At 37.4% G+C, this 25,413-nt stretch overlaps 1 protein-coding gene across 3 annotated transcripts in view; it reads left to right on the top strand.

Moving 5' to 3' along the window:
* Positions 1-25,413, top strand: part of PDS5A (PDS5 cohesin associated factor A) — a 170,088-nt gene that overhangs the window by 63,635 nt on the left and 81,040 nt on the right. For all 3 annotated transcript variants that reach the window (XM_033214029.1, XM_033214030.1, XM_033214031.1), the window contains 10 exons: positions 1,274-1,354; positions 4,494-4,634; positions 8,182-8,297; positions 11,227-11,321; positions 12,975-13,120; positions 17,451-17,602; positions 19,160-19,273; positions 21,098-21,179; positions 22,872-22,920; positions 23,173-23,312. In XM_033214029.1, coding sequence (XP_033069920.1) covers positions 1,274-1,354; positions 4,494-4,634; positions 8,182-8,297; positions 11,227-11,321; positions 12,975-13,120; positions 17,451-17,602; positions 19,160-19,273; positions 21,098-21,179; positions 22,872-22,920; positions 23,173-23,312 — 1,116 coding nt within the window. The remainder of the gene's footprint in view (positions 1-1,273; positions 1,355-4,493; positions 4,635-8,181; positions 8,298-11,226; positions 11,322-12,974; positions 13,121-17,450; positions 17,603-19,159; positions 19,274-21,097; positions 21,180-22,871; positions 22,921-23,172; positions 23,313-25,413) is intronic.

Here is a 25,413-nt window from a genome sequence, read left to right as displayed (position 1 = left end):
GCTCAAGTGATCCTCCTACCTCAGCCTCCCAAGTAGCTGGCAATACAGGCATGTGCCACCATACCTGACTTTTTTTTTTTTTTTTTTTAAGTTTTCTTTGTAGAAACAGGATTTTGCAATGTTTCCCGGGCTTATCTCAAACTCCTGGGCTCAAGCGATCTCCCGTCTTAGCCTCCCAAAGTGCTGAGATAACAAGCATGAGCAACCACACTGGACTTGAGAGAATTTTTATTAGTAGTAGGAAATAGACTTCTTTTAATAAATAGAAATGTTAACTTAATTTTAAGCAAATCTTATCCTTTGCCAATGAAATAAAAATGTAGAGCAGGGGTCAAGAAGCTATGGCTTGTTAATCAAATTTGGACCATTGCTTATTTATGTAAGTAAGATCTTATTGGAACACAGCCATGTTCATTCATTTTCGTTTTGTTTATATCTGCTTTCATGCTACAACAGCAGAGTTGTGCAGTTGTAGCAGTGATTTGTATGACCCACAAAACCTAAAATATTTACCATGTGGCCCTTCATAGAAGAAGTTTGCTGACCTCTGGCCTAGAGTGTAGGTTTCCTAGCCTCATTTTGGAAGAGGTGTGAGATGATGGTGAATGAATCTGTTTGATCCAAAACTTCAAGATATAGCGGTGTTACTCTGTGTTATTCGAAACAAGAATTCTCTTTTCAGGCATTTAAAAAAAATTAAATATATATTTTCTAAGGTTCTTCTCAGATCCTTTAATTTATTTGAGTACATTGGGACTCTTTAAGCAGAAGCATAGTATTCAACATTTCAAAAATATAATTGATCAATAACTCTGTTTATTTGAAACACTTACCAGGTCTACTCTTCTCCAGAGCATGCATTGATTAAACAATGAAATAATTGAGCATGTTGTGTTAGATTGGGGAGTGTATGTGTTTAAGATACATGGGTGTAGTTGTTAGTTTACATTGGTTAACACATAAAAACCAAAAAGCGTTAGGTCTATTTTGAGTTTAGTAAAACTTAATATAGGGTTGTGCTTTTGCTAACTAATCCATTTTAGTTTTTGATTAATAAATGAGTTTGATTTGCAATGTCTGCATTTAAGACCACTTGACTAGAGGATATTTGCAAAACCTTGAAGAGAATTCAGGTATTTTTATTTTTGCTTCACATTTTAGTGAAGAAAAATTTGTATTTTATTACAGATTTGAAGACTACAGTATTCTGGTGTTGCTATCTCATAAATTAACAAATTCATTTGTAACTTTCCATGTTTTTATTATTTTTCAGAACTTAAATAAACAGTCTTTTGACCTTGCAAAAGTGCTATTGAAAAGAACAGTCCAGACTATTGAGGCATGCATTGCTAATGTATGTATTTCTATGTTCATTCTGTATTTTGTAATTCTTAATCCATTGTACTAATTTATTAGAACCTCTTACATAGAAGTTTATTTAGCTTATAAATATAGAAGAACTTACGTCCAAATGTGACCAAGGTTAGAGAAATGCAGCATAAGCTTCATGACGTTGTTTTTAAAGGGTGGATGTTACTATAAGAAAAGTTATCTGCAACTCCCATCCCCTTATCTGCATTTGTATTTATATTTATTTCATTGTCTCCCAGATATGCTGATCTCTTTCATTTTTTCTCTACATCTTTATCCTTTGGTCTCTGTGTCTCTCTTTATATATTTTCTTCTTTGTGTCTTTTGGGTCATTCTTCTGAAGTCCTCTGATGTTTCTTCCTTTTTTTTTTTTTCAAAGATTATAGAGATTTATTTAGAAAATTGGTTGTTTTGGCTGTTGTTTTTGGCAAACATTTAAATACTTTGAGTAATGAAAGATTGTGATAGTTGCTATATAGTAATAGTTTAAAAAAACTGTACTGAGGAATTTGTTCTGGGTTTGTTTTTACTAAAAAAGTTAATAATTTGGAAAAAAAGTTTGCAATTTCACTACCTTATAACAACTAATTCCATTGTACATTTGCTCATATTTATAACTATTTTCCCACATACTTTATGAAAAAAATTTTTTTTTTTGAGGCGGAGTCTCTGTCCGTCCCTGAGGCCAGAGTACAGTTGTGCAATCTTGGCTCATTGCAAACTCCGCCTCCCGGGTTCATGCCATTCTCCTGCCTCAGCCTCCCGAGTAGCTGGGACTACAGGCCCCCGCCACCATGCTTGGCTAATTTTTTGTATTTTTAGTAGAGACAGGGTTTCACCATGTTAACCAAGGTGGTCTCGATCTCCTGACACCGTGATCCACCCTCCTCAGCCTCCCAAAGTGCTGAGATTACAGGTGTGAGCCACTGCACCTGGCTACTTTATGTAAAATTTTTATTGTCTTTCTTGTATTTACATATTTTGACATTCTTTTTAAATATATAAGAATGACTGTAAATGTTTCTTGATATGTATTTTCTTATAGTCATAGATTTAGGTCTTTTCAGTGTTTCTTTCCTAATCATCTTTGTGAATCTTAACATTTATGTGTTGTTAAATTATTTTCCATGGATAAAAATACAAATGAGGCTTTTAATTTAAATGTTATCCTATTAGTATTGCTTGGATTGCTAAATTAATATTTAAACAGATTAAACAATAATGGTACTAAAGAAGTGTCTGTCTTCAGCCTTGAATACATTTCTCAATTCTCAGAAATAACCATCCCCGATAGGTTTTCTTATATCCTTTCAGAAGTAGTATTCTATGCTTTTTTTTGTGTGTGTATGCATATATTTTTGATAAAACTGTCTTCATTATTTTCAGTGTCTGCATAGTAAATATGAATTTTTTGGTATTATTCTTGTCCAATGGGAATGATTTTTTTTTTTTCCTTTTTTTTGGAGATGGAGTCTCACCTTGTTGACCAGGCTGGAATGCAGTGGTACAATTTCAGCTGACTGCAACCTCTGCCTCCCAGGCTCAAGTGATTCTCCTGCTTCAGCCTTCTGAGTGGCTGGACTGCAGGCGTGTGCCACCACATGCTGCTAATTTTTATATTTTTTAGTAGAGATGGGGTTTCACCATGTTGGCCAGGCTGGTCTTGAACTCCTGACCTCAGGTAATCTGTCTGCCTCGGCCTCCCAAAGTACTGTGATTACAGGTGTGAGCCACTGTGCCTGGCCAATAATGAGCATTTTCTAACTCTTAATTTATGCTGCTTTTCAAATTATGTTACTACCAGAAATGTATGCTTGTATCAGTTGCATACAATTGCCCCTGAGACATTTTAAAAATTGAATTCTTCTGCATTTGTGGCGGTCGTGGTGTGCAGTGCTAGTATCTTTTAATCTGTGCTCTTGGCCTTGTATACCCTTTATTTCCATCTAGCATTAAAAAAAAAAAAATCAGTTAGCTTTTGTATTACCAACTTTTTGTTCTTTTTGTCATGCAAGCCAAAACATATTTGACTTTCTCTGAGTGTTAAAAGAACCAACCCAACAACAACAAAAAAATCCTTCCCCTTTAAATACTCTATTTCTAAACTCATGGAAACATTATTCTGATTTTTTTTTTTTTTTTTGAAATAGGGTCTTGTTCTGTCCCCCATGCAGAAGGAGTACAGTGATGTGATCACAACTCACTGCAACCTCGACTTCTTAGGGCTTAAATGATCCCCCCTGCCATGGCCTCCTGAGTAGCTGGGGCTATAGGCATGCACCACCATGCCCAGATAATTTTTTAATTTTTTGTAGAGTCAAGGGTCTCACTGTGTTGCCCAGGCTGGTCTCCAATTCCTGGGCTCAAGATTGTCATGCCCTGGCTTCCCAAAAGTGCTGGGATTATAGGTGTGTGCCGCTGTGCCTTTGATTTTTTTAAAAAATCTAAAGGTTGAGGCCAGGCGCAGTGGCTCACACCTGTAATCTCAGTACTTTGGGAGGCCAAGGCCTGTGGATCACCTAAGGTATGGAGTTTGAGACCAGCCTGGCCAACACGGGGAATCCTTGTCTCTACTAAAAATACAAAAATTAGCTGGCCATGGTGGCAGGTTCTTGGGGCTGAAGCAGGAGAATTGCTTGAATCTCGTAGGTGGAAGTTGCAGTGAGCCAAGATCACGCCACTGTATTCCAGCCTGGGCGACACAGCCAGACTCCATCTCAAAAAAAGAAAAAAAAAATCAAAGATTGAGACTTCGTAATATTTCTCTGCTAACAAGGAAATTTTTCTAAAATCCTTTGTAATGAACTACACAGACTGTCTAAATTGTTTTAATGAAAACAAAGATTCCTAGAAATGTCCTTATTTGAAATATACCCAACAAACCAATTTTGTTTTTTGCTTTTCTCCTTGTAACATTCATGATTTGATATTATTAGGAAATTATTTCTTCTGCTGTTTAGATGATTGTCCTATTATATATTAGTAATCACACATGTATTTGTATCACCTCCTTCAATTGTATGTGTAAAACCTAATTATATAGTTTATAAAAATGTTTATTAAAATGTATCCATGTTTTTAAGTGAACTAGATGTTTTATTTTTGTTTTTAATATCTCATAGTTTTTCAATCAAGTCCTAGTGCTGGGAAGATCATCAGTAAGTGATTTGTCAGAACATGTATTTGATCTGATTCAGGAACTTTTTGCTATAGATCCTCATTTATTATTATCCGTCATGCCACAGCTTGAATTCAAACTAAAGGTAAGATTGACCAATTTTCTTTTCTATTTTGTTTTTCATGTTTCTTTCTTATTTCTAGAGCAAGTACAATGTAAAATTGACCAATTTTCTTGCCCTTTAAACTTTCCAGGAAAAATGTATACCGCATAATTTTTCTGTAACTGTAGAAGAATAAAGTATGACTTCAATTTATCTTTTTCTTTCTTTTTTTTGGACGGAGTTTTGCTGTTGTTGCTCAGGCTGAAGTGCAGTGGCACAATCTTGGCTCACTGTAACGTTCGCCTCCTGGATTCAAGCGATTCTTCTGCCTCAGCCTCCTGAGTAGCTGGGACTACAGGTGCACACCACCACACCCATATAATTTTTATATTTTTAGTAGAGACGGGGATTTGTCATGTTGGCCAGGCTGGTCTCAATCTCTTGATCTTGTTATCTGCCCACCTCGGCTGCCCAAAGTGCTGGGATTACAGGCATGAGTCACCATGCCTGGCCACAAAATTATAATACTTCCAATTGTTAAATATCTCCTGATAATCACAGTGACACAAGCAATAGATAGGAAAAATGGTATTATCTTAAAAATTTTTTTTTTTTTTTGAGACGGAGTCTCGCTCTGTCGCCCAGGCTGGAGTGCAGTGGCGTGATCTCAGCTCACTGCAAGCTCTGCTTCCCAGGTTCACGCTATTCTCCCACCTCAGCCTCCGGAGTAGCTGGGACTACAGGCGCCTGCCACCACGCCCGGCTAATTTCTTTTTTTTTTGTATTTTTAGTAGAGACGTGGTTTCACCGTGTTAGCCAGGATGGTCTCGATCTCCTGACTTCGTGATCTGCCCGCCTCGGCCTTCCAAAGTGCTGGAATTACAGGCTTGAGCCACCGCGCCCGGCCTATCTTAGAAATTTATAATACATGTTGGTATTAAATGGTATCCATTATTAGATAGATATGTTTTAGAACATCCAAAGATTTTAAATGGAATCCTAATATGGTATTGCTTACAATTTTATGACCTTTTCATGGTACAGATTAAGGACAGAAATTTGACTGTCCTAAAAATAGTGTATCTATTTTTTATAGACAACTGAGCAAGTAATTTGTAATTCTTGCTCCTCTGATATTTGTAAAAGTTTAATACTGCCTTGAAGTCTTGGGCTCAAGTGATCCTCTTGTCCCAATCTCTTGAGGAGCTAGGACTGTAGGTATACCTCACCATTCCTGGTAATATATATATATATTTTGTTTTTTGGTTGAGAGTGGTTCTCAATATATTACCCAGGCTGGTCTCAAATTCCTGGCCTAATGCAATTCTCCTGCCTTGGCCTCAGATTACTGAGAAGACATGAGCCACTGAGCCTGGTCAAGGAATATATTTTGACTTTTACAAATAGCAGAGGGGCGAGTTTTCAGTTAGTTTTACTTCTGTGGTTTATAGATGTTAAATGTCACCTCATTTGAAATAATCACCAATCTACTAAAATAGTTACTTGCTATTCGAATAAAATTTCCATATATTATTTCATATGTAAGGGACAGATTACTTTTTCTTTAAGAAATAAATCATATTGGCTAATAAATTGAACTTATTAGGAGGTTGTGCTACTCTGCATTATTGTCACTTTGCTTGAGAAAAATTTTGTCAAAATCAGGCTGGGCCAAGTGCTGTAGCTCATACCTGTGTAATCCCAGCACTTTGGGAGGTGGAGGCAGGCAGATCTCTTGAGCCCAGGAGTCTGAGACCAGCTTGAGCAACATGGTGACACCCCATCTCTACAAAAAATACAGAAATTAGCCAAGGATAATGGCACACACCCATAGTCCCAGCTACTCAGGAGGCTGAGGTAGGAGGATGGCTTGAGCCTAGAAGGTGGAGGTTATAGTGGACTGAGGTTGCTCCACTGTACTCCAGCCTGGGTGATAGAGCCAGACCCAGACCTTGTCTCACAAAAAAAAAAGAGAAAGAAAATCAGGCCAGGTGTGGTACCTCATGTCCATATAATCCCAGCATTATGGGAGGGAGGCTGAGATGGGAGGCTTGCCTGAGGCCAGGAGTTCAAGACCAACCTCGTTAACGTGGTAAGATTCTGTCTCTGTAGAAAAATAAAAAATTAGCCAGGTGTGGTGATGCACACCTGTATGTCCAGTTACTCAGGAGGCTAAGGTGGGAGGATCACTTGAGCCCAGGAGTTCAAGGTTACAGTGAGCCATGATCATGCCATTGTACTCTAGCCTGGGCAACAGAGCAAGACTCTACCTCTTTTTTAAAAAAAATCATTTTTGTCATTTATAATTAAAATAGTTGATGTAATTTTCATTTTTATGTTGATTAAGTGTGCCTGTTTTACCCACAGAACCCCTGTTCTTGAGCGTTAAAACATTCATAAGAAAAATATTTTATCCTGTCATCTTTATTTTTCTATTTTTACTTCTCTTTTGCCAAAAATATTTTGTTTATTGGATATCTGGTATTGCTTTAGCCACATATTGTATGTGAACACCTAAAAAAAAAAATTAACAGTTGCTTTTAGATGTTGTATTTATTTTCCTAGCGAATATGATTTTTGAAAAGTTTCACACAACATATCGTTTCAGAATAACTTATTTTACATTAAAGCGTGGCATCACTACTGAAACTGAAACAGAATTTTTATCGCATATACTGTTTCAGGATAAGAAAATAAGAGACTCTTACTAGAAAACAATGAAGTTTTGCTTTTTTATGGTATTTACGTTGACCTTCAGATCATCTTTTTGATTCTTGGGCTGCTATTAAAATGAGTTTCCATGAATCATGAAATTCTGTAGTATCGTATTCACCAGTCAGTAGGGGATTCTTCATTAAAACTTTGAATATCAGCGAGGTGCGGTGGTTCATTCCCATAATCCCAGCACTTTGGGAGGCTGAGGCAGGTGGGTCACGAGTTCAGGAGTTCGAGACCAGCCTGGCCAAGATGGTGAAACCCCATCTCTACTAAAAATGTGAAAATTAGCCAGGTACAGTGGTGGGCGCCTGTAATCCCAGCTAGTCGAGAGGCTGAGGCAGGAGAATCTCTTGAATCTGGGAGGCAGAGGTTGCAGTGAGCTGAGATCACGCCACTGCACTCTAGCTTGGGAGACAGAGCAAGACTCCTCAAAGAAAAAAAAACTTTGTATATCAAAACTTGAATTGATGTGTTTATGTTGGAATGTAAATTGCAGATTTCCTATAAAGTAAGCTTATTAGGGTGGTAACTGTAGCTTTGTCCTTCATAGACGTTTTTATAGGGTTCGTAATGTTAGAAGTGAATTATATGTCTATATTTACAATGTCCATAACCAGTGTATAGAATGCAATTAATCAGTGAAGTAGACATAAATTAGCAGTTGGGAGGGTGTGAAATAAGAGCAAAAACCCAGATGATCTTACATGAAATCAAATCAATTTCTGCATAGTAAATGAGGACATATGATATTTTAAACTTCTCTCAGTTATAAGCAGAAATATGAAATTGTATCTTCTTAAGAATGTTTCAAGATATTTTCTGTAATCTGATGAATAAAGCTCAGGCTTCACTTTCTGTTTTCCCTTCTTAGAGCAATGATGGAGAAGAGCGATTAGCTGTTGTTCGACTTCTTGCTAAATTGTTTGGCTCCAAAGATTCCGATTTGGCAACACAGAATCGTCCTCTTTGGCAATGTTTTCTTGGACGGTAAGAGAACATATAATTCTGATGTTTATATTTTGGAAAATAGTCAGTAGGGTGCAGGTCACTTGATTAAAACTATACATATCAAAACTTTCTTTGATAGATGTTGGTTTCATTGTCATCTGTGTTGCCATCCTTCTTATGGAATAAATCGTAGGAAAATTTTTTTACGGAGAAAGCTTAGTATTTTATCTGTGTAACACTTTTTAACTTCTTGTTAAAATAATGTCATGGCCAGGCCTGGTGGCTCATACCTATAATCCTAGCACTTTGGGACGCTGAGGTGGGTGAATCACTTGAGGTCAGGAGTTCAGGAAACCAGCCTGACCAACTTGGTGTCTCTACTAAAAATACAAAAATTAACCGGGGGTGGTGACCGGTGCCTGTAACCACAACTAGTCAAGAGGCTGAGGCGGGAGAATCCTTGAACCCGGGAGGCAGAGGTTGCAGTGAGTTGAGATCCAGCCACTGCATTCCAGCCTGAGTGAGACTCCATCTCCAAAAAAAAAAAAAAAAGAAAGTCATTAGAATGAATAGACAGCACTGCAGTATATTCTAAGTCTTAAGATTTTTAAATCATGAAGCTGAATACATACTGATCCAAATTTAAGAACCTGTGCCATTTGTCAGCCTACCAACTTTTTCATTTACTAGTGCTTGTCTTTTGGGTCTGTAACTTATCTGAACACACTATATGGTGTTTTTTTAACTAACTTGGTATAATTGTATAATTTTTAAATGGAAAATATTATTGCCCTTAACTCAGATAGTTTTTAATGTTTCTTCTCAAGAGCTTAGAATGACTGAATTCTATTTGGCTTGATAGTAGTGTTGACAAATTTATGAAATTCATTACATTCCTCCTTGCATTCCATTTACCTGTTTTGCTTTTAAAGCTGATTGGAAAGTAGATATTTACTATTAATATTCTGGAGATGTTTGTGATTCCCCATTATTTAGTTCAACTGATTCAGAAGTTGGTGCCAGAATTTTTCTTGATGTAAATTCACCACAATAGTTCTCATACTAATCCTAGGTTCTGAGAAATCTCTGACAAGGCCATAATGCTATCTTAGCAGTTACTTGCCCAGAACATGCCATTTTGAAGGCCTTATAGGAATAAATGCTAAATATTTGAATAGCTAAATGTGACTCCATGAGAATTTTGAATGGTGGGAATGAAGCAACTGTACTTTCAAAGTTGTGGGGGAGGAATTCCCTATCCCAGGATGGACATCAAATATTTTTTATAAATAATTTAAGCAAAAATACAAGGCTTCATTTTTACTTCGGTTACTTATGAAAATGAAATCACCCATAGTAGGTTTCTGACACTTATTATTTTACACTCACTGCTAACTGTAGTGGTGTCTCTGATCCATAGAAACAATTCATAGTCTGCAGTATTATTTTCCATAATTATAACATATTTTCCATAATTGTTTTGATACTTTGTAATTACTTGATCATTAATAATGTATAATTTTTCTCTGCCAGCTAGAGAATTATAAATCCTAAATGTAAGATTTTATTAAAACATGAAAATTATATCTGGGTAAGAAAGTAGGAGGCCATAGACATTAAGACATTTATTAAACAACTTTCTTTTACTTGGTTATTTTGTGAGATCATTTCAAAAATAAAAATATTTCCAGCTATTTCATATCACATTATTTATCATTAATCAGCATATTTTAAAAGTTGCCTAATAATCTATTTTAAATTTGAGGATTCCTTACCTTATCCTTAACATGTGCATTTTTGAGTCTACATATTGTGTTGCGTGTTAATTGAATTCGTACGTATACTAGACCTTTAAAAGAGCATTGTAATACAAGGTGGTGCTGGCCAAAAGAAACTTACGTCAGGCAGTGCAACACACAATTTTTTTTTTTTTTTTTGAGACGGAGTCTCCCTTCGTCACCCAGGCTGGAGCGCAGTGACGTGATCTCTGTTCACGGCAACCTCTCCTGCCTCGGCCTCCAGAGTAGCTGGGATTATAGGCACCCGCCACCACACCTGGGCTAGTAACACATTTTCTGCACTCATCTTTGAACTTCCAGATCTGCCCCTTATATATGGTTTGCTCTCTACCTCAAGTTCCCCAGTGTTTGTCTCATATAAACCTTTTGTCTTGTTTTGTTTTGAGACAGGGTCTGTTACCCAGGTTGGAGTGCAGTGGCACAATTATGGCTCACTGCAGCCTCGACCTCCCAGGCTCAAGCAGTCCTTCTACCTCACCCTCCCGAGTAGCTGAGACTACAGGGGAATGCCACCACGCCCGGCTAATTTTTGTGTTTTTTTGTAGAGACAGGGCTTTGCTATGTTTTCAAGGCTGATCTAGAACTCGTGAGTGCAAGCAATCCACCCACCTCAGCTTTCTGAGTAGTAGCTGGTACTACAGGGGCATGCCACCATGCCTGCCTAATTTTTATATATTTATAGAGACAGGGTTTTGCCATGTTTTCAAGGCTGGTCTTAAACTCGTGGGCACAAGCAATCTACCTGTCTCCGCCTCCTAAAGTGCTGTGATTACAGGTGTCAGCCACCGTGCCTGGAATCTCCTATATACTTATTCTTCAAGAAGATTTTGTGTGTTTTGAATATTTTTACTTTGTAGCATAATATTAAGCTCTCAAATTATAACTCCATAAAGTGTATAGTTTGGTTTGAGGGATGTGTTTATACTGTTTTTTGTTAGTTTTAGCATGGTAAAGAAATTCTGTTTGTGAAAATGTTTTTGTGAAATTGTGTCATTTCACCTTGTAGTGTACTTTGTACTTTGTATTCTTCCTTCAGAATACCTTAGCTCATAACAAATTATCTAATCAGTAACTATTGTTGTGTATAAGCATTTTCATGTTAGATATACCTGATTTGAGAATAATTTTTTTGCCTTACAATTAATGTTTAGCAATCTTTTTCTGTGTAGATTTAATGACATTCATGTTCCTGTGAGATTAGAAAGTGTGAAATTTGCCAGTCATTGTTTAATGAATCACCCAGATTTAGCGAAGGATCTCACAGGTAAGTTAGCTGGTTTATTACAGATATTAGCATAGTCATAAAACTGTATTGTAGATACGACTTGTGACCTAACTTCACTTTCGAAGTAGATTTTAACTCTAGTATGGTCTCGGGTTTTCATTTGTTGTACACTAAGAAATGATTTCATGTTCATGTAATAAAATTACACTTAAAATCTTTTTATTTATTTGTTTGTTTAAAAAAAGGCTTTCAGTCCTGGGCTCAAGTGACCTCTCACTTTGGCATCCCGAGTATTACAGGCAGGTGCTACAATGCCCAGCTTAAAATCTTCATATTTTAATCCTTTGAGATTTTTTGAAAAATCATAATTTAAGGAAGTAGCGTATTTCTTAAGACATTGGATTTGGGTAGAAATCATTATGTCTATTTAATTAAATATAGTGGCATTTAATAATAAGTGGGAACACGATTATCTTCTGCACTAGACTAGAATTTTTCATTCTTTTGAATCTAGAGCTTTTAAATCTACCTGTTTGGTAGCAGCACATAAGTGGTTTTATCAACAGGCTGTTATTTACCAAAAAGAACAGGGGAAACAACATTTTTTTGTTTAGATTTAGTTTGTATTATAAATTATTTAAGAATTTTTAAAGAGATTATAAAATAGTCTGGATTTTATATTGTGTAATTTGCAGGTATATACCTATCAGTTAAATTGCCATAAGCATTTTCACTTATGTTTTTCTTTTAAGCCTGTTAATTTGTAACTGAAATTCAAACTGACATAGATCAGATACTGCATTGTGAATTGACTTTTCCAGGATAACTGATGAAAATACATTATTAAAATGTAACTATGGGTGTGGTGGCTCACAGGTGTAATCCCCTGCACATTGGGATGCCAAGGCAGGTATATCACTTGAGGCCAGGAAGTCAAGACCAGCCTGGCCAACATGGTGAAACCCCATCTCTACTAAAAATACAAAAATTAGCCAGGCATGGTGGCAGATACCTGTAATCTAAGCTACTTGGAGGCTGAGGTACGAAAATTGCTTGAACCTGGGCAGCAGAGGTTGCAGTGCACCGAGATCACTCTATTGCACTCCAGCCTGGGTGACAGAGTGAGACTCTGTTTCAAAACAAAAAAAGAAGATGTAACTATGAAGTATTTTATTTTATTTTATTTATTTTTTGATACAGGGCCTCACTCTGTTACCCAGGCTGGAGTGCAGTGGCTTGATATTGGCTCACTGCAGCCTTGACCTCTGGGCTCAAGTGATCCTCCCTCCTTAGCCCCCCAAGTAGCTGGCACTGCAGGGCCAGGCCACTATACTTCTGGCTAATGAGTTTTTTTTATTTGGTAATTTTCATATAGGTGGGGTTTTGCCATGTTGCATAAGCTGGTATGAACTCTTGAGCTTGTGTGACCTGCCTGCCTCAGCCTCCCAAAGTGCTGGTATTACAGTTGTGGGCCACTACACCTGGCCAGCTTTGGAGTTTTAAGTGCAGTTTTGTGATTACAGTAGAGTACTGCTGCTGTAAAAATAACATGATTTATTTTCATTTCATATTTTACAAACATTGTTTTAGTATGGACAAAAACTTAACGTGTTTCTGTTCTTTTTTTGCCATTCCAAATCATGACAAATTACATAGTTAACATTTAGCCTAAGTTTTTTTCTCTTATTACAGAATATTTAAAGGTTAGATCACATGATCCAGAAGAAGCTATTCGTCATGATGTCATTGTTACTATAATAACAGCTGCCAAGAGGGACCTGGCCTTAGTAAATGATCAGCTGCTTGGCTTTGTAAGGGAAAGAACACTGGATAAACGGGTAAAATCTGAGGCATTTTATTCTTCTGTAATTTACTGTTTAAATTGCTAAATACAATTGGGTATCATTTTCTGTTACATTTAGTGTCTTTCTGTGTGAAAATCAAATTAATAACAATGAGAAAGAGGTCCTAATTTGTATGTTTCCTGCATATCTTTTAATTATCCTTGTGAATAAATACGTTGGATTCTATACTTTTTGAGATCTTAAGCATGGATTTCTTTTCTAGCATACCTTTATAAGAGAACCACTAAGTTAATCAAAATTTTACCTTTTTATTTACACGATGAGTTTCGAAAGAATAACAATTGATCGTATATTCTTATAGTTAACATTTTCACATATGACTTTCTTGTATAACTTAGCTGGGTCTGTCATTCATTGAACTAAAGAATATCACTTAAAGAAAGTGACGTTTACGTATTGATGTACCAAGCTAAGGACGATAGTGATGGTTATATGTTTAGTTATTTTTCCTGTGATTTTCTCCATTTGATACAGTTGAAAACATGGATTGCTGGGCGCGGTGGCTCACGCCTGTAATCCCAGCACTTTAGGAGGCCAAGGCGGGTGGATCATGAGGTCAGGAGATCGAGACCATCCTGGCTAACACGGTGAAATCCCGTCTCTACTAAAAATACAAAAAATTAGCCAGGCCTGGTGGCGGGCGCCTGTAGTTCCAGCTGAGGCAGGAAAATGAGGCAGGAGAATGGTGTGAACCTGGGAGGCGGAGCTTGCGGTGAGCCAAGATTGAGGCACTGCACTCCAGCCTGGGCGACAGAACGAGACTCCATCTCAAAATAAAAAAGAAAAGAAAACATGGATTGATAAGGAAAAGGAAAAGTAGTGCTAAGAATACAACTAACGAATAGGGTCAGGTGTGAACAAGAGACATACCTGTAAGGCAGGCTGATTAGGCCTAACATTTCTAACATGTTTCATGATTGCCTTGCAACATACTATTATTTTATTTGAGGTGTAATTGAAAATTACTTTCCTCTGCAAATGACTATTATAGTTTCAGGGTAGAAAAATAATTGGTTTTGGTTTTAAAATATAGAAAGAGGTATTATTTAAGTTTTTACTTTTAAAATTGTCATAGGAGCCAGATGTTTAAAAAAAGGTGGATACTTTTTAACTTGTTCAACAGTGTTAGTAATTCTAACTTTGAAGATTTTTTTCCCTTAGCTTTAATTTAAATGAAATGACTCTCCCCCTAGTGGTTATTTTGACATTCCTCCCTTCCCCCTTTTAAAAAAGTTTCGGCCAGCTGCGGTGGCTCAAGCCTGTAATCCCAGCACTTTGGGAGGCTGAGATGGGCGGATCACGAGGTCAGGAGATCGAGACCATCCTGGCTAACAGGGTGTTTAACCCCGTCTCTACTAAAAAGTACAAAAATCTAGCCAGGCGAGGTAGCGGGCACCTGTAGTCCCAGCTACTCGGGAGGCTGAGGCAGGAGAATGGCATAAACCCGGGAGGCGGAGCTTACAGTGAGCTGAGATCCGGCCACTGCACTCTGGCCTGGGCGACAGAGCAAGACTCCGTCTCAAAAAAAAAAAAAAAAAAAAAAAGTTTTACTACTATTACAGTTTTTTCATAGTTTCAGAAAGTTGAATAAATGAATCTTCCTAACTGAAACTGTATGATGTGGTAACAGTAATACCTACTGTATATTTTCTGACCCAGATTTTGGTTTAATAAGTTAGATGACCTTTATAGCCTTTCTGGAAAAAAAAATTATTTTGTCTCTAGAAATTTGGGAACAGGATTTCATCTTAAAATTTTATTGCTTGTGTTTTTTTTTTTTTATGTCATATAAGAAATGTCAAAATGCTTTTGCTAATCTGCTATATAGGGACAAAATTTTATTCCATCTAATAAGTGGCCTAAAAAATGAGAAAATGATACAAAAAATTTATAAGAAAGTATTGATAACATACTCCCACCCACCTCTCTTTTTTAGAGGTGACGTGTTGCTATGTTACCCAGGCTGAACTTGAACTCTTGGATTCAAGTGATCCTCTTGATTCATTCTCCTGAATAGCTGGTACTGCAGGCACCCACCACCACACTCAGCTGCTTCTGCTGCTGCTTCTGCTTCCTCTTCCTTTTCCTCCTCCTCCTCCTCTTCCTCCTCTTCCTCCTTTTCCTTTTCCTTTTCCTTTTCCTCCTCTTTTTCCTCCTCCTACTCTTCCTCCTCCTCTTCTTCCTCCTCTTCTTCCTCTTCCTCTTCTTTTAATACACAGATATATTTTTTTACTACTATTTTTCTTACATCTTATGATGATCCTCATTCTGAGTTTTAATGGTCTCCTTTCCTGTCTCTTCTCTCACAGCCTTTTTTTCCTACCCTATTAAACTTTCCCAACCTCTAAAAGTCCCAAAGAGTCTTCTGCTAACTAGCTAAATCGTTTGCATTTTAGGCTTGCAAGGTAAGGACGTTCACTTATGGTGATCACTAAGATTCTTTTTTTTTTTTTTTTTTGAGACAGGGTCTCACTTTGTTGCCCTGGCTTGAGTGCAGTAGTGTAATCTCAGCTCACTGCACCCTCCTCTTCCCAGGCTCAAGTGATCCTCCCACCTCAGTCTCCCAAGTAGCTGGAACTACAGGTGTGTGCCACTACACGTGGCTAATTTTTGTATTTTTTGTAGAGACCAGGTTTCACCATGTTGCCCAAGCTGGTCTCAAACTTCTGGGCTCAAGGGATCTGTACCTGTTTCCACCTCCACCTCCCAAAGTGTTGGGATTACAGGCGTGAGCCTGTTCTCTCTTTTGGGAACTCTTTAATTTGATGTTGAAATTCTTGGACTGATAGTTTGATTTTCTTATCTTTGTTGTTTTACTTCATCTCCATTTTTAATTTCCAAAAGCACCTCTCATTATCTAATTTCTTTTTTTTTCTTTTATTTTTTAAATCATTTTCCTCAGGTTGAATCATTAATTTTTCTAACTTCCTTTCTCCCTGCCTCCTTTCCTTTTTTTCTTCCCTCCTTTCCTTCCTTTTCTTCTTCCTTGCTTTCTTCCCTCCTTTTCTCCCTGCCTCTCTCCCTACCTTCCTTCCTTTATTCCTCAGAGGAATTGAGTCTTATTTTATGGTGTAAAATCTTATCTCACTGAGAATATTTGAAGGTGTCTTCTACTACCTGTATTTTCTCTGTTTCTACTGAGTCCTGTTTTCCTCTTCTGGCCTGTTTGTTTTGGTCCCTCTCCTTTACTGTTGAAAGCATTCCTCAAAGGTCTGATGATCCTTGAATATCTCGTCAGTTTTTTGTTTTTTGTTTTTTTGTTGAGACAGAGTCTCACTGTGTCACCCACGCTGGAGTGCAGTGCTGTAATATTGGCTCACTGCAACCTCTGCCTCTCAGGCTGAAGTGATTTTCCTGCCTCAGCCTCCCAAGTAGCTGGAATTACAGGTGTGTGCCACCATGCCCAGCTAATTTTTATGTTTTTAGGAGAGACTGGGTTTCATCATGTTGACCAGGCTGGTCGTGAACTCCTGACCTCAGGTGATCCGCCCACCTCAGCCTCCCAAAGTGCTGCCCACCCTTGGTTAGATTTTTAACTGAATCCCTGCACAGCTGATTGGAAGCTCTGTGTGAGTGGGCAGGTTTTGTCAGCTTGTGAGCGTATTTTTAGATTGACTGAGTAGTCAGCCAGCTCAACTCCTAGATTCACTGCAATTTTAGATTTACTAGGATTTTAGATTCACTGGGTAGTCAGTTCCCCAAGTCCTGAGCTCAAGCGATCCACCTGCCTTGGCCTTCCACAGTGCTGGGATTACAGGCGTGAGCCACCGTGCCTGGCCCAGAATTCTTGATAGTGAATTTTGTTCTTATCCGAAGTTAACATCTAAAGGGATGTGGCTGGCAGTTAAAACATTCCAGATAATAGGGGTTTTGTTTGCAAGGAAAATTATAATCACTTCTAAAACTTGGTGAATTTTCTTTCAATAGAATCAAATGAAATCTCCCATAAGATTATTACTGGTTTTCAAGGGAAATAAAAAATCAGTAGCCTGTAGTTCTAGCTACTCGGGATGCTAAGGCAGGAGAATTATTTAGCCCAGGAATTTGAGACCAACCTAGGCAACATAAAGAAATCCCATTTCTTTAAAAAGAAAAAAGTAGATCATTAGCAATATTTGCATTGGAAAATTTCTAAATAGGAACAGATTCAAAATTGTTTGTACAGCCTTTTATGAAGAGAAATAATGTGCCAGTTTATAAAGGCACACATAAGATTGTACAACCTAATGAACCCAAGGCAATCTTTGGAAATTAGTACAGAGTTTTGTTATCTTTCTCATCTAATAAATTTTATGCTTTTTAGTGGCGAGTAAGAAAAGAAGCTATGATGGGTCTGGCTCAGCTTTATAAGAAATACTGTCTTCATGGTGAAGCAGGAAAGGAAGCTGCAGAGAAAGTCAGCTGGATAAAGGACAAACTTTTGCATATTTATTATCAGAACAGCATTGATGACAAGTGAGTTTAATATGTTGGTAGAATGGTTGAGTATAAAACTACTTTTTACTTAAAAAATGTCTTAATATTTTAGTAATTTCTTATTTTTATGTATTTACTTCATTAAAAAAATTAAGTTCATTCAACTTGATTAGTCATTTATTTCTAAGTTTAGAGATAACTTTTTACATATTTTTATATACTGTGTTTAAACAAGACTCTGTCCATGATTATAAGGTAACCTTTTAATAGTGAAATAGGCATGGACTTTGGAGTTAGAGACCAAATGTTCACTCTGCCCTTTATTAGATGTGTATTCTTACAGAGGTTCATTAACTTCTTGTGCACTTCAGTTTTATATAAAAAGGAAAAATAATAATGCCTTTTCTATAGGATTATCATGCAGATTAAATAAAATAAAGAATGTAAAGCATCCTAGCCCAATGTGTGGCAAGAGAGCACTATTCAATTAACTACTACTTTCCTTTTTACAACACTACCAATAGAGGAATTACTAACTTGTTTTCATTTTCTGAATATTACTTGTAATTCTGTATTGGATCATACAGATGATACTTGGTTTGTGCAGAATAGTTTCTTTTGTTTAATTAAGCTAACTTCTTTGGCATCACTGGATATGTATTTCATTTGTTAATTAAGAGACCTTGTATATTTTTAATCCAGTGATGTTAAATAATAAAAGCAAGAAGATACAAGCAATATGTACTAGCAAGAAGGATATTCCAATATTGTTAAGGAATTTAGATTATGGAGAGAAGAATAATCAGATATACACAGGAAAAACTACATTTTCTGGAAGTAATATGAAGCAGGGGGGACCCTGTTTTTAACTATGTGACAACATGGGAAATGGGCTGAACTGTAATCAGGAAATTAAGGAGTTTCTTGAGAATTAACTCTACTGTGGATCATAGGTTTATATGTTGCATTAATGAATTCGCTATTGTTGTAGACTGCTGAAGAGTAGGTGGAACAGCCTAGCACCCTGTATTTAGGAATAACATTTAAACCTTCTAGAACAAATGTTTCGTACTGACAAATTATAAAGCCACAGATAGTAACCGTGTCTCTGAAGTTAAACTGTACTGAATGTTTTCCAAGGAAGGAAGTCATTATAAACTGATATCTTCCATTGTATGTGCACACATAGCTATTATCTTGATATGGTATCTTGGCACAAGATGGTTAAAACTTAAAATGATAGCTGGGTGCGGTGCCTCATGCCCATAGTCCCAGCACTTTGGGATGCTAAGGCAGGTGGATTGCCTGAGCTCAGGAGTTCCAGATTAGCCTTAGCAACATAGGGACACCTTGTCTCTACAAAAAATACAAAAATTAGCCAGGCATGGTGGCACATGCCTGTAGTCCTAGCTACTGGAGAGGCTGAGGTGGGAGAATTGCTTGAACCTGCGAGGCAGAGGTTGCAGTGAGCCGAGGTCGCACCACTGTACTCCAGCCTGGGTGACACGGCAAGAACCCTGTCTCAAAAAAAAAAAAATTGCTTCTTAAAAATAGAATAATTGTGTCACTTAGGTTTTTGTTGTTGTTATTTCCTAGACTGTTGGTAGAGAAAATCTTTGCTCAGTATCTTGTCCCCCACAACCTGGAAACAGAAGAGAGAATGAAATGCTTATATTACTTATATGCTAGTTTGGATCCAAATGCTGTAAAGTAAGTTACTTTTCAAATAACTGCTGTATTTCCTAAGGATTTCATAAAACTACTTCATCTTATCTAATTAATTGTTACTGATTGGGTTGTTGCTGCTTCTATAGTTGAATCAAGAACCTCAGGTAAATATTTATCAACAAAATATTATGATTCATGTTCAGGTCAGTTAACACCAAAAGTATTCTTACTCATATATGTGAAGGCGTGTTTGGCAGCTGGGTCAGTAGTAGGATAGTTTCAGGTATTCAAATAAATGACCATGTCAAAATACCTGTGGCTAGTGTCTGAAACTGCTGATGCTTTATCCTTCCAGACTAAATATTAAGCCTAATAACTGAATACTGATTCTTTGTTGGGTGAACATATTCATATCTTTTCTATGTAGGATGGTCATACGATTGATGGTCCAGCTGGATTATTTTCAGACTGAAAGGTTTCACTATTGGTATTTTTGCTCAGATAACTAGCATACTCAAACTGTCCCAGGCCAACCAGGATGTGTGGTCATTTCACTTCAATATATACATATATTATGTTGTACATGATAGTATATGTAATTTTTGTCAGAAATACACAAAGTAAATGAGTGATGTCATTAAGAATTCTGATCTCAAGATGGAAGGGTCTTTTCAGCCTAGAAGTTTGACTATCCTGGGCAACGTAGTGAGACTCTGTCTTAAAAAAGAGAGAATTCTGAGTTAGGAATTTGACTGTTTGCCCTTGTGGCTTCTTCAGGTGTTCCTGCATTATTAGATTAAGACTGCATTTTTAAGCGAGGCGTGTTGGCTAACCCCTGTAATCCTAGCACTTTGGGAGGCCGAGTCAGTCAGATCATTTGAGGTCAGGAGTTCGAGACCAGCCTGGCCAACATGATGAAACCCCATCTCTACTAAAAATACAAAAAAGTTAGCTGGCGTGGTGGTACACGCCTGTAATCCCAGCTACTAGAGAGGCTGAGGCAGCAGAATTGCTTGAACCCAGCAGGCAGATGTTGCAGTGAGCCGAGATCATCCCATTGTACTCCAGCCTGGGCAACAGAGTGAGATGTGTCTCAAAAATAAAAATAAAAAAGACTGCCATTTTGGCAGAAGTTCTATTAAGATAGTGTTGTATTGTGGTTACTAATACCTTTCCTTGCTTAAGGTTTCGATGTTTGTTTACATTTCAAAATACCTGACAAAGAGTGCTTAGAAATTAGTGATTTCTCAGAGCTCTGTCACCTGGGCACCTGGAAATACGGATGGGATTTCTGAGAGAAGAAAATCTATGTTCCTGGAGAGAGAAAAGTTGAGAATAAACACAATAATGTAAATTTGGCATCTTGAATCTGCATCATTTTTGATATTTCATTTTTCAAAATAGTCTATAGTGCTTCATGTATACGCCTTAGCCTGTATAATAAGGCCTTCATGATTTGATCTGTGTCTATGGAATGCTCCAGCTTCCTTATGCTCCACACACATGCCCTGTGCTCCAAGCATATACATGGTTTTCAGTTTGTTGTATGTCCCTTACGCTTTGACATTTTCTTTCCTTGTACCAGAACTTTCTAGCTACCTGTATTTAGTACATCTTTCAATCTCTTTATTATCTGTTAATCTTTCTAAACCTGTCAAATATTTTCTCTCATAAGAAGGCTTATATTTACCATTTGTACTAAATAGTTTTAAATCCTAATAAATATGTTTCCCGGTGTTTAAACTTTTAGTTAGATGTAGAAGAGTGGTGTATATACCACTCTTGCATGCAACAAGAAAGGTTGTAACGCTGAATAATTTCCAGTATTGTTATGTAATGCGTTTTTTCATATTCATAACTTTACAGAGCTCTCAACGAAATGTGGAAGTGTCAGAACATGCTTCGGAGTCATGTACGCGAACTGTTGGATTTGCACAAGCAGCCTACAGTAGGTTCATGATTTGTTTAAATTCATAGTTTATTATATCACTGTTCAGATTTTCTGTAGTTCTACATAATAAAGCAAGGAAAAAGGATCTCAGGTGTTTTATTTTCCAAATGTCAGTTAAATATAATTTCTGTAGTTGTCCAGGCTAAATTTCCATTTAAAATAAATATAACAAACTCTTATTTTCCAGTGTAAGCAAAGAAATGGTGGTTTCTAGTTTATATGAAGTTTTCAGACACTGAGAGTTTATATATAATCAGTTTTCAAATAATTAGAATTAAATTTCAAGATAAAATTACATTAGACATCATATTTCTTTTTCACTGCCTGATTCATGGTCTCTCAGTGTAGAGTGAATATCAGATATCAATCCTATAAATATGCCAGTGGCAAACTAAAAGAAATAATGCTGTTAAATTTTTGCAACATGGGGAAAAAAACTTTACATTTTTAAGTGTATTTACTAGAATAGGTGTTCTTTTTTTTTTTTTTCTTTTTTATTGATACAGAGTCTCACTCTGTCGCCCAGGCTGGAGTGCAGTGGCCGGATCTCAGCTCACTGCAAGCTCCGCCTCCCGGGTTTACGCCATTCTCCTGCCTCAGCCTCCCGAGTAGCTGGGACCACAGGCGCCCACCACCTCGCCGGCTAGTTTTTTGTATTTTTTTGTAGAGACGGGGTTTCACCATGTTAGCCAGGATGGTCTCAATCTCCTGACCTCGTGATCCGCCCGTCTCGGCCTCCCAAAGTGCTGGGATTACAGGCATGAGCCACCGTGCCCGGCTAGAATAGGTGTTCTTAACCAGGGGACCATATATATGTGTCCTCAAGGACACATGGATGCTGGAACAGGGGCGGGAAACTTTTTTTTTTTTTTCTTAAATACACAGGATCTTACTCTGTTGCCCAAGCTGTCACATAGTGGCACGATCACAACTCACTGCAGCCTCCATGTCACTGGGCTGATCCTCCCACCTCAGCCTTCTGAGTAGCTGGGACTACAGGTGTGCTTCACCATACCCAGATAGGTTTTGTACGTTTTTTGTAGAGGTGAGTTTTCACCATGTTTCCCAGGCTGGTCTCAAAATCCTGGGCTCATGCAGTCCACCTGCCTAGGACTCCCAAATTGCTAGGATTACAGGTGTGAGACACTGCACCTAGCCTGGCAAACTTTGAAATATAAAGTAATGCTTTATGGGATAGAGGAAAGGGAAGTACATTTTAGAAAGGAGGTTTTCCTGAAGTTATTTAAGTAATGGGCCACAAAGTAGCTAACAAAACTCTATTCCAGAAAAAAAGAGTTTCTCCTCTTTATATTTTTAGTTAATTTTTTGTGACATGTAGTTTCATAGTAATTCTGATACGATAATTTTATATGTTGATTGCTTCATTGATCTTTTTCCAATCTTCTGTCAATGTAACTTTCATGTGAAAGTTGTATACTTGTGTTTTTTTTAGTACCTTCCTCCTAACATCTCCTTTCCTTCTATTTGTCTTAATAGTTGCTACTATGTAATTCTTTGTTGTTAATTTAGTGTATATATTTGGTAAAACCATTTTCCATTGAGCAGACTGTGATGAACTTTTTTTTTTGAACTTCATGAAAAATATACAGTAATGAGTATTGATTTTTGTTACAGAAATTTCTTAACGTATATGACTAGTTGTGCTTTTGTTTCTGTTTTAAATTTCAGTCAGAAGCTAACTGTTCTGCCATGTTTGGGAAACTGATGACCATAGCAAGTGAGTATGTTTATTTACTCACTAAACGTGTAATAAACGTCAATACAGACAAACAAATTATTTACCCGGTGGGACTATTGATTTAATGTTAAGTAAAAGAAAACAATCTTTATCTTAATTTTATTTCTAAGAACTAGTTAGGCTGATTTTCTTTTAGTGGCCCCACAATATTTTTATGGCACCTGTTCTTTAGCTTAGTATAATAGGTTTTTTTTTTCCTTCTTTAATATTGATTCTCTTTTAATTTTATAGAGAATTTGCCTGACCCCGGGAAAGCACAAGATTTTGTGAAGAAATTTAACCAGGTTCTCGGCGATGATGAGAAACTTCGGTCTCAATTGGAGTTATTAATTAGCCCAACCTGTTCTTGCAAACAAGCAGATATTTGTGTGGTTAGTAAATCATACTTTACACTTTTTCTCTAGCTTTACTTTCAGAAATATGTATGTCATTAAAGTCTGTTTTACATATAGTGATTTGTATAAATTTAAGAATATCGTGAGCTCTGAATTACTTTGAAGTATATCTGTTGTCAAGTTAATTCTCTATTTACCATTCACTCTCCAGCCACATTCCAGGAAAATAACTAAAGAACTAAGCCAGGGAGATTGGTCTTAGGAATTTTACAAGATAAAGTACTTTGTATTTAGTAGACATTCATTGAGTAATTGGTAAGTATTTTCTGAATACTTGCGTGCATGTGCATTTTCTTCTTTCATGTATTAGAATGGAAATAACCGTCAATAAATTAGTAGTAGTAACATTGCCATATATCTGGTTTCATTTATAGATAAAGTAAATTCCTATCTAGACTTTTGTCTTCATTCTACTCTTGAACTCATTTCATATAAAACCAATATTCTTAAAGCTATCAGGAGGGAAAATTTATCCATTCATCTATTCAGCCTTTTTTTTTTTCCCCTAAGATAGTCTTGCTTTGTCACCCAGGCTGGAGTACAGTGGCACAGTCATAGTTCACTGCAGCCTTAAACTCCTGTGCTCATGTGATCCTGTACCCTAGCCTTCTGAATAGCTAGAACTATTGGCACACGCATCCACACACAGCTAAGTTTCTAAATTTTTTTGTAGGCCGTGCATGTTGGCTCACACCTGTAATCCCAGCACTTTGGGAGGCCGAGGTGGGTGGATCACCTGAGGTTGGGAGTTCGAGACCAGCCCGGATAACATGGTGAAACCCCATCTCTACTAAAAATACAGAAATTTGCCAGTTGTGGTGGTACATGCCTGTAATCTGAGCTACTCAGGAGGCTGAGACAGGAGAATCACTTGAACTCGGGAGGTGGAGGTTGCAGTGAGCTGAGATCATGCCATTGCACACCAGCCTGGGTGACAGAATGAGACTGTCTCAAGAAAAGGAAAAAATGTATGTTTCCCAGGGTGATCTCAAACTCCTTCAAGTGATCTCACCTCACTGCAACCTCCACCTCCTGGGTTCAGACGATTCTCGTGCCTCAGTCTTCCGAGTAGCTGAGATTACAGACATGTGCCATCACATCTGGCTAATTTTTGTATTGTTAGTAGAGATGGGTTTTCACCATGTTGGCCAGGCTGATCTTGAACTCCTGACCTCAGGTGATCCACCCACCTCGGCCTCCCAAAGTGCTGGGATTACAGGCATGAGCCACACACCCAGGCAGAAGATTCTTGATGTATCTAAAACCATATACTGCATAACAACGTTTTGGCCAAAGATAAGACCACATATATTTTGGGAGTCCCATAAGCTTATAACAGAGCTCAGGTTGATGTAGGTGTAGCAAACCACCATGGCACATGTATACCTATGTAACAAACCTGTACATTCTGCACATGTATCCCATAACTTAAAGTTTAAAAAAAAAAAAAATGATTATAACAGAACTGAAGGATTCCTATCACCTAGTGACATCTTGGTGATCCTGACCTTGCGTAGGCCTAGGCTACTATGTGTGGTTGTATCTTAGTTTTGCACCAAAAAAAGTTTTAAAAGCTTTTTTTTTTTTTTTTTTTTTTTTTTTTTGAAACAAGGTTTTACTCTGTCACCCAGACTGGAGTGCAGTGATGTAATAAGGGCCACTGCATCCACAGCCTGCTGGGTTCATGTGATCCTCCCACTTCAGTCTCCTGAGTAGCTGGGACTATAGGCACATGCCACCATGCCCAGCTAATTTTTTATGTTTTTTAGAGACAGGTTTCTCCATGTTGTCCAGGCTGGTCTGGAACTCCTGAGCTTAAGAAACCTACCTGCCTCAGCCCCACAAAGTATTGGGATTACAGGTGTGAGCCACCACATGCAGCCAAAAAAAATTTTAATAGAAAGAAGCTAGTACAATAAGGATATAAGGAAAGAAAACATTTTGTGTACAGCTGTACAATGTGTGTTTTAAGCTAAGTGTTACTACAGAAGAGTCAAAAAGCTAAAAAAAGAAAAAAAAGACCGGTACATTGGCTCACACCTGTAATCCCAGCACTTTGGGAGGCCTAGGCAGGAGG

This window comes from Trachypithecus francoisi, unplaced genomic scaffold (assembly GCF_009764315.1).
Source record: "Trachypithecus francoisi isolate TF-2019V2 unplaced genomic scaffold, Tfra_2.0 Lachesis_group1, whole genome shotgun sequence".
In the NCBI taxonomy this organism is placed as follows: Eukaryota; Metazoa; Chordata; class Mammalia; order Primates; family Cercopithecidae; genus Trachypithecus; species Trachypithecus francoisi.
Note: the sequence above shows the minus strand (reverse complement) of the source record. Positions and strands in the feature narration are given on the sequence as shown.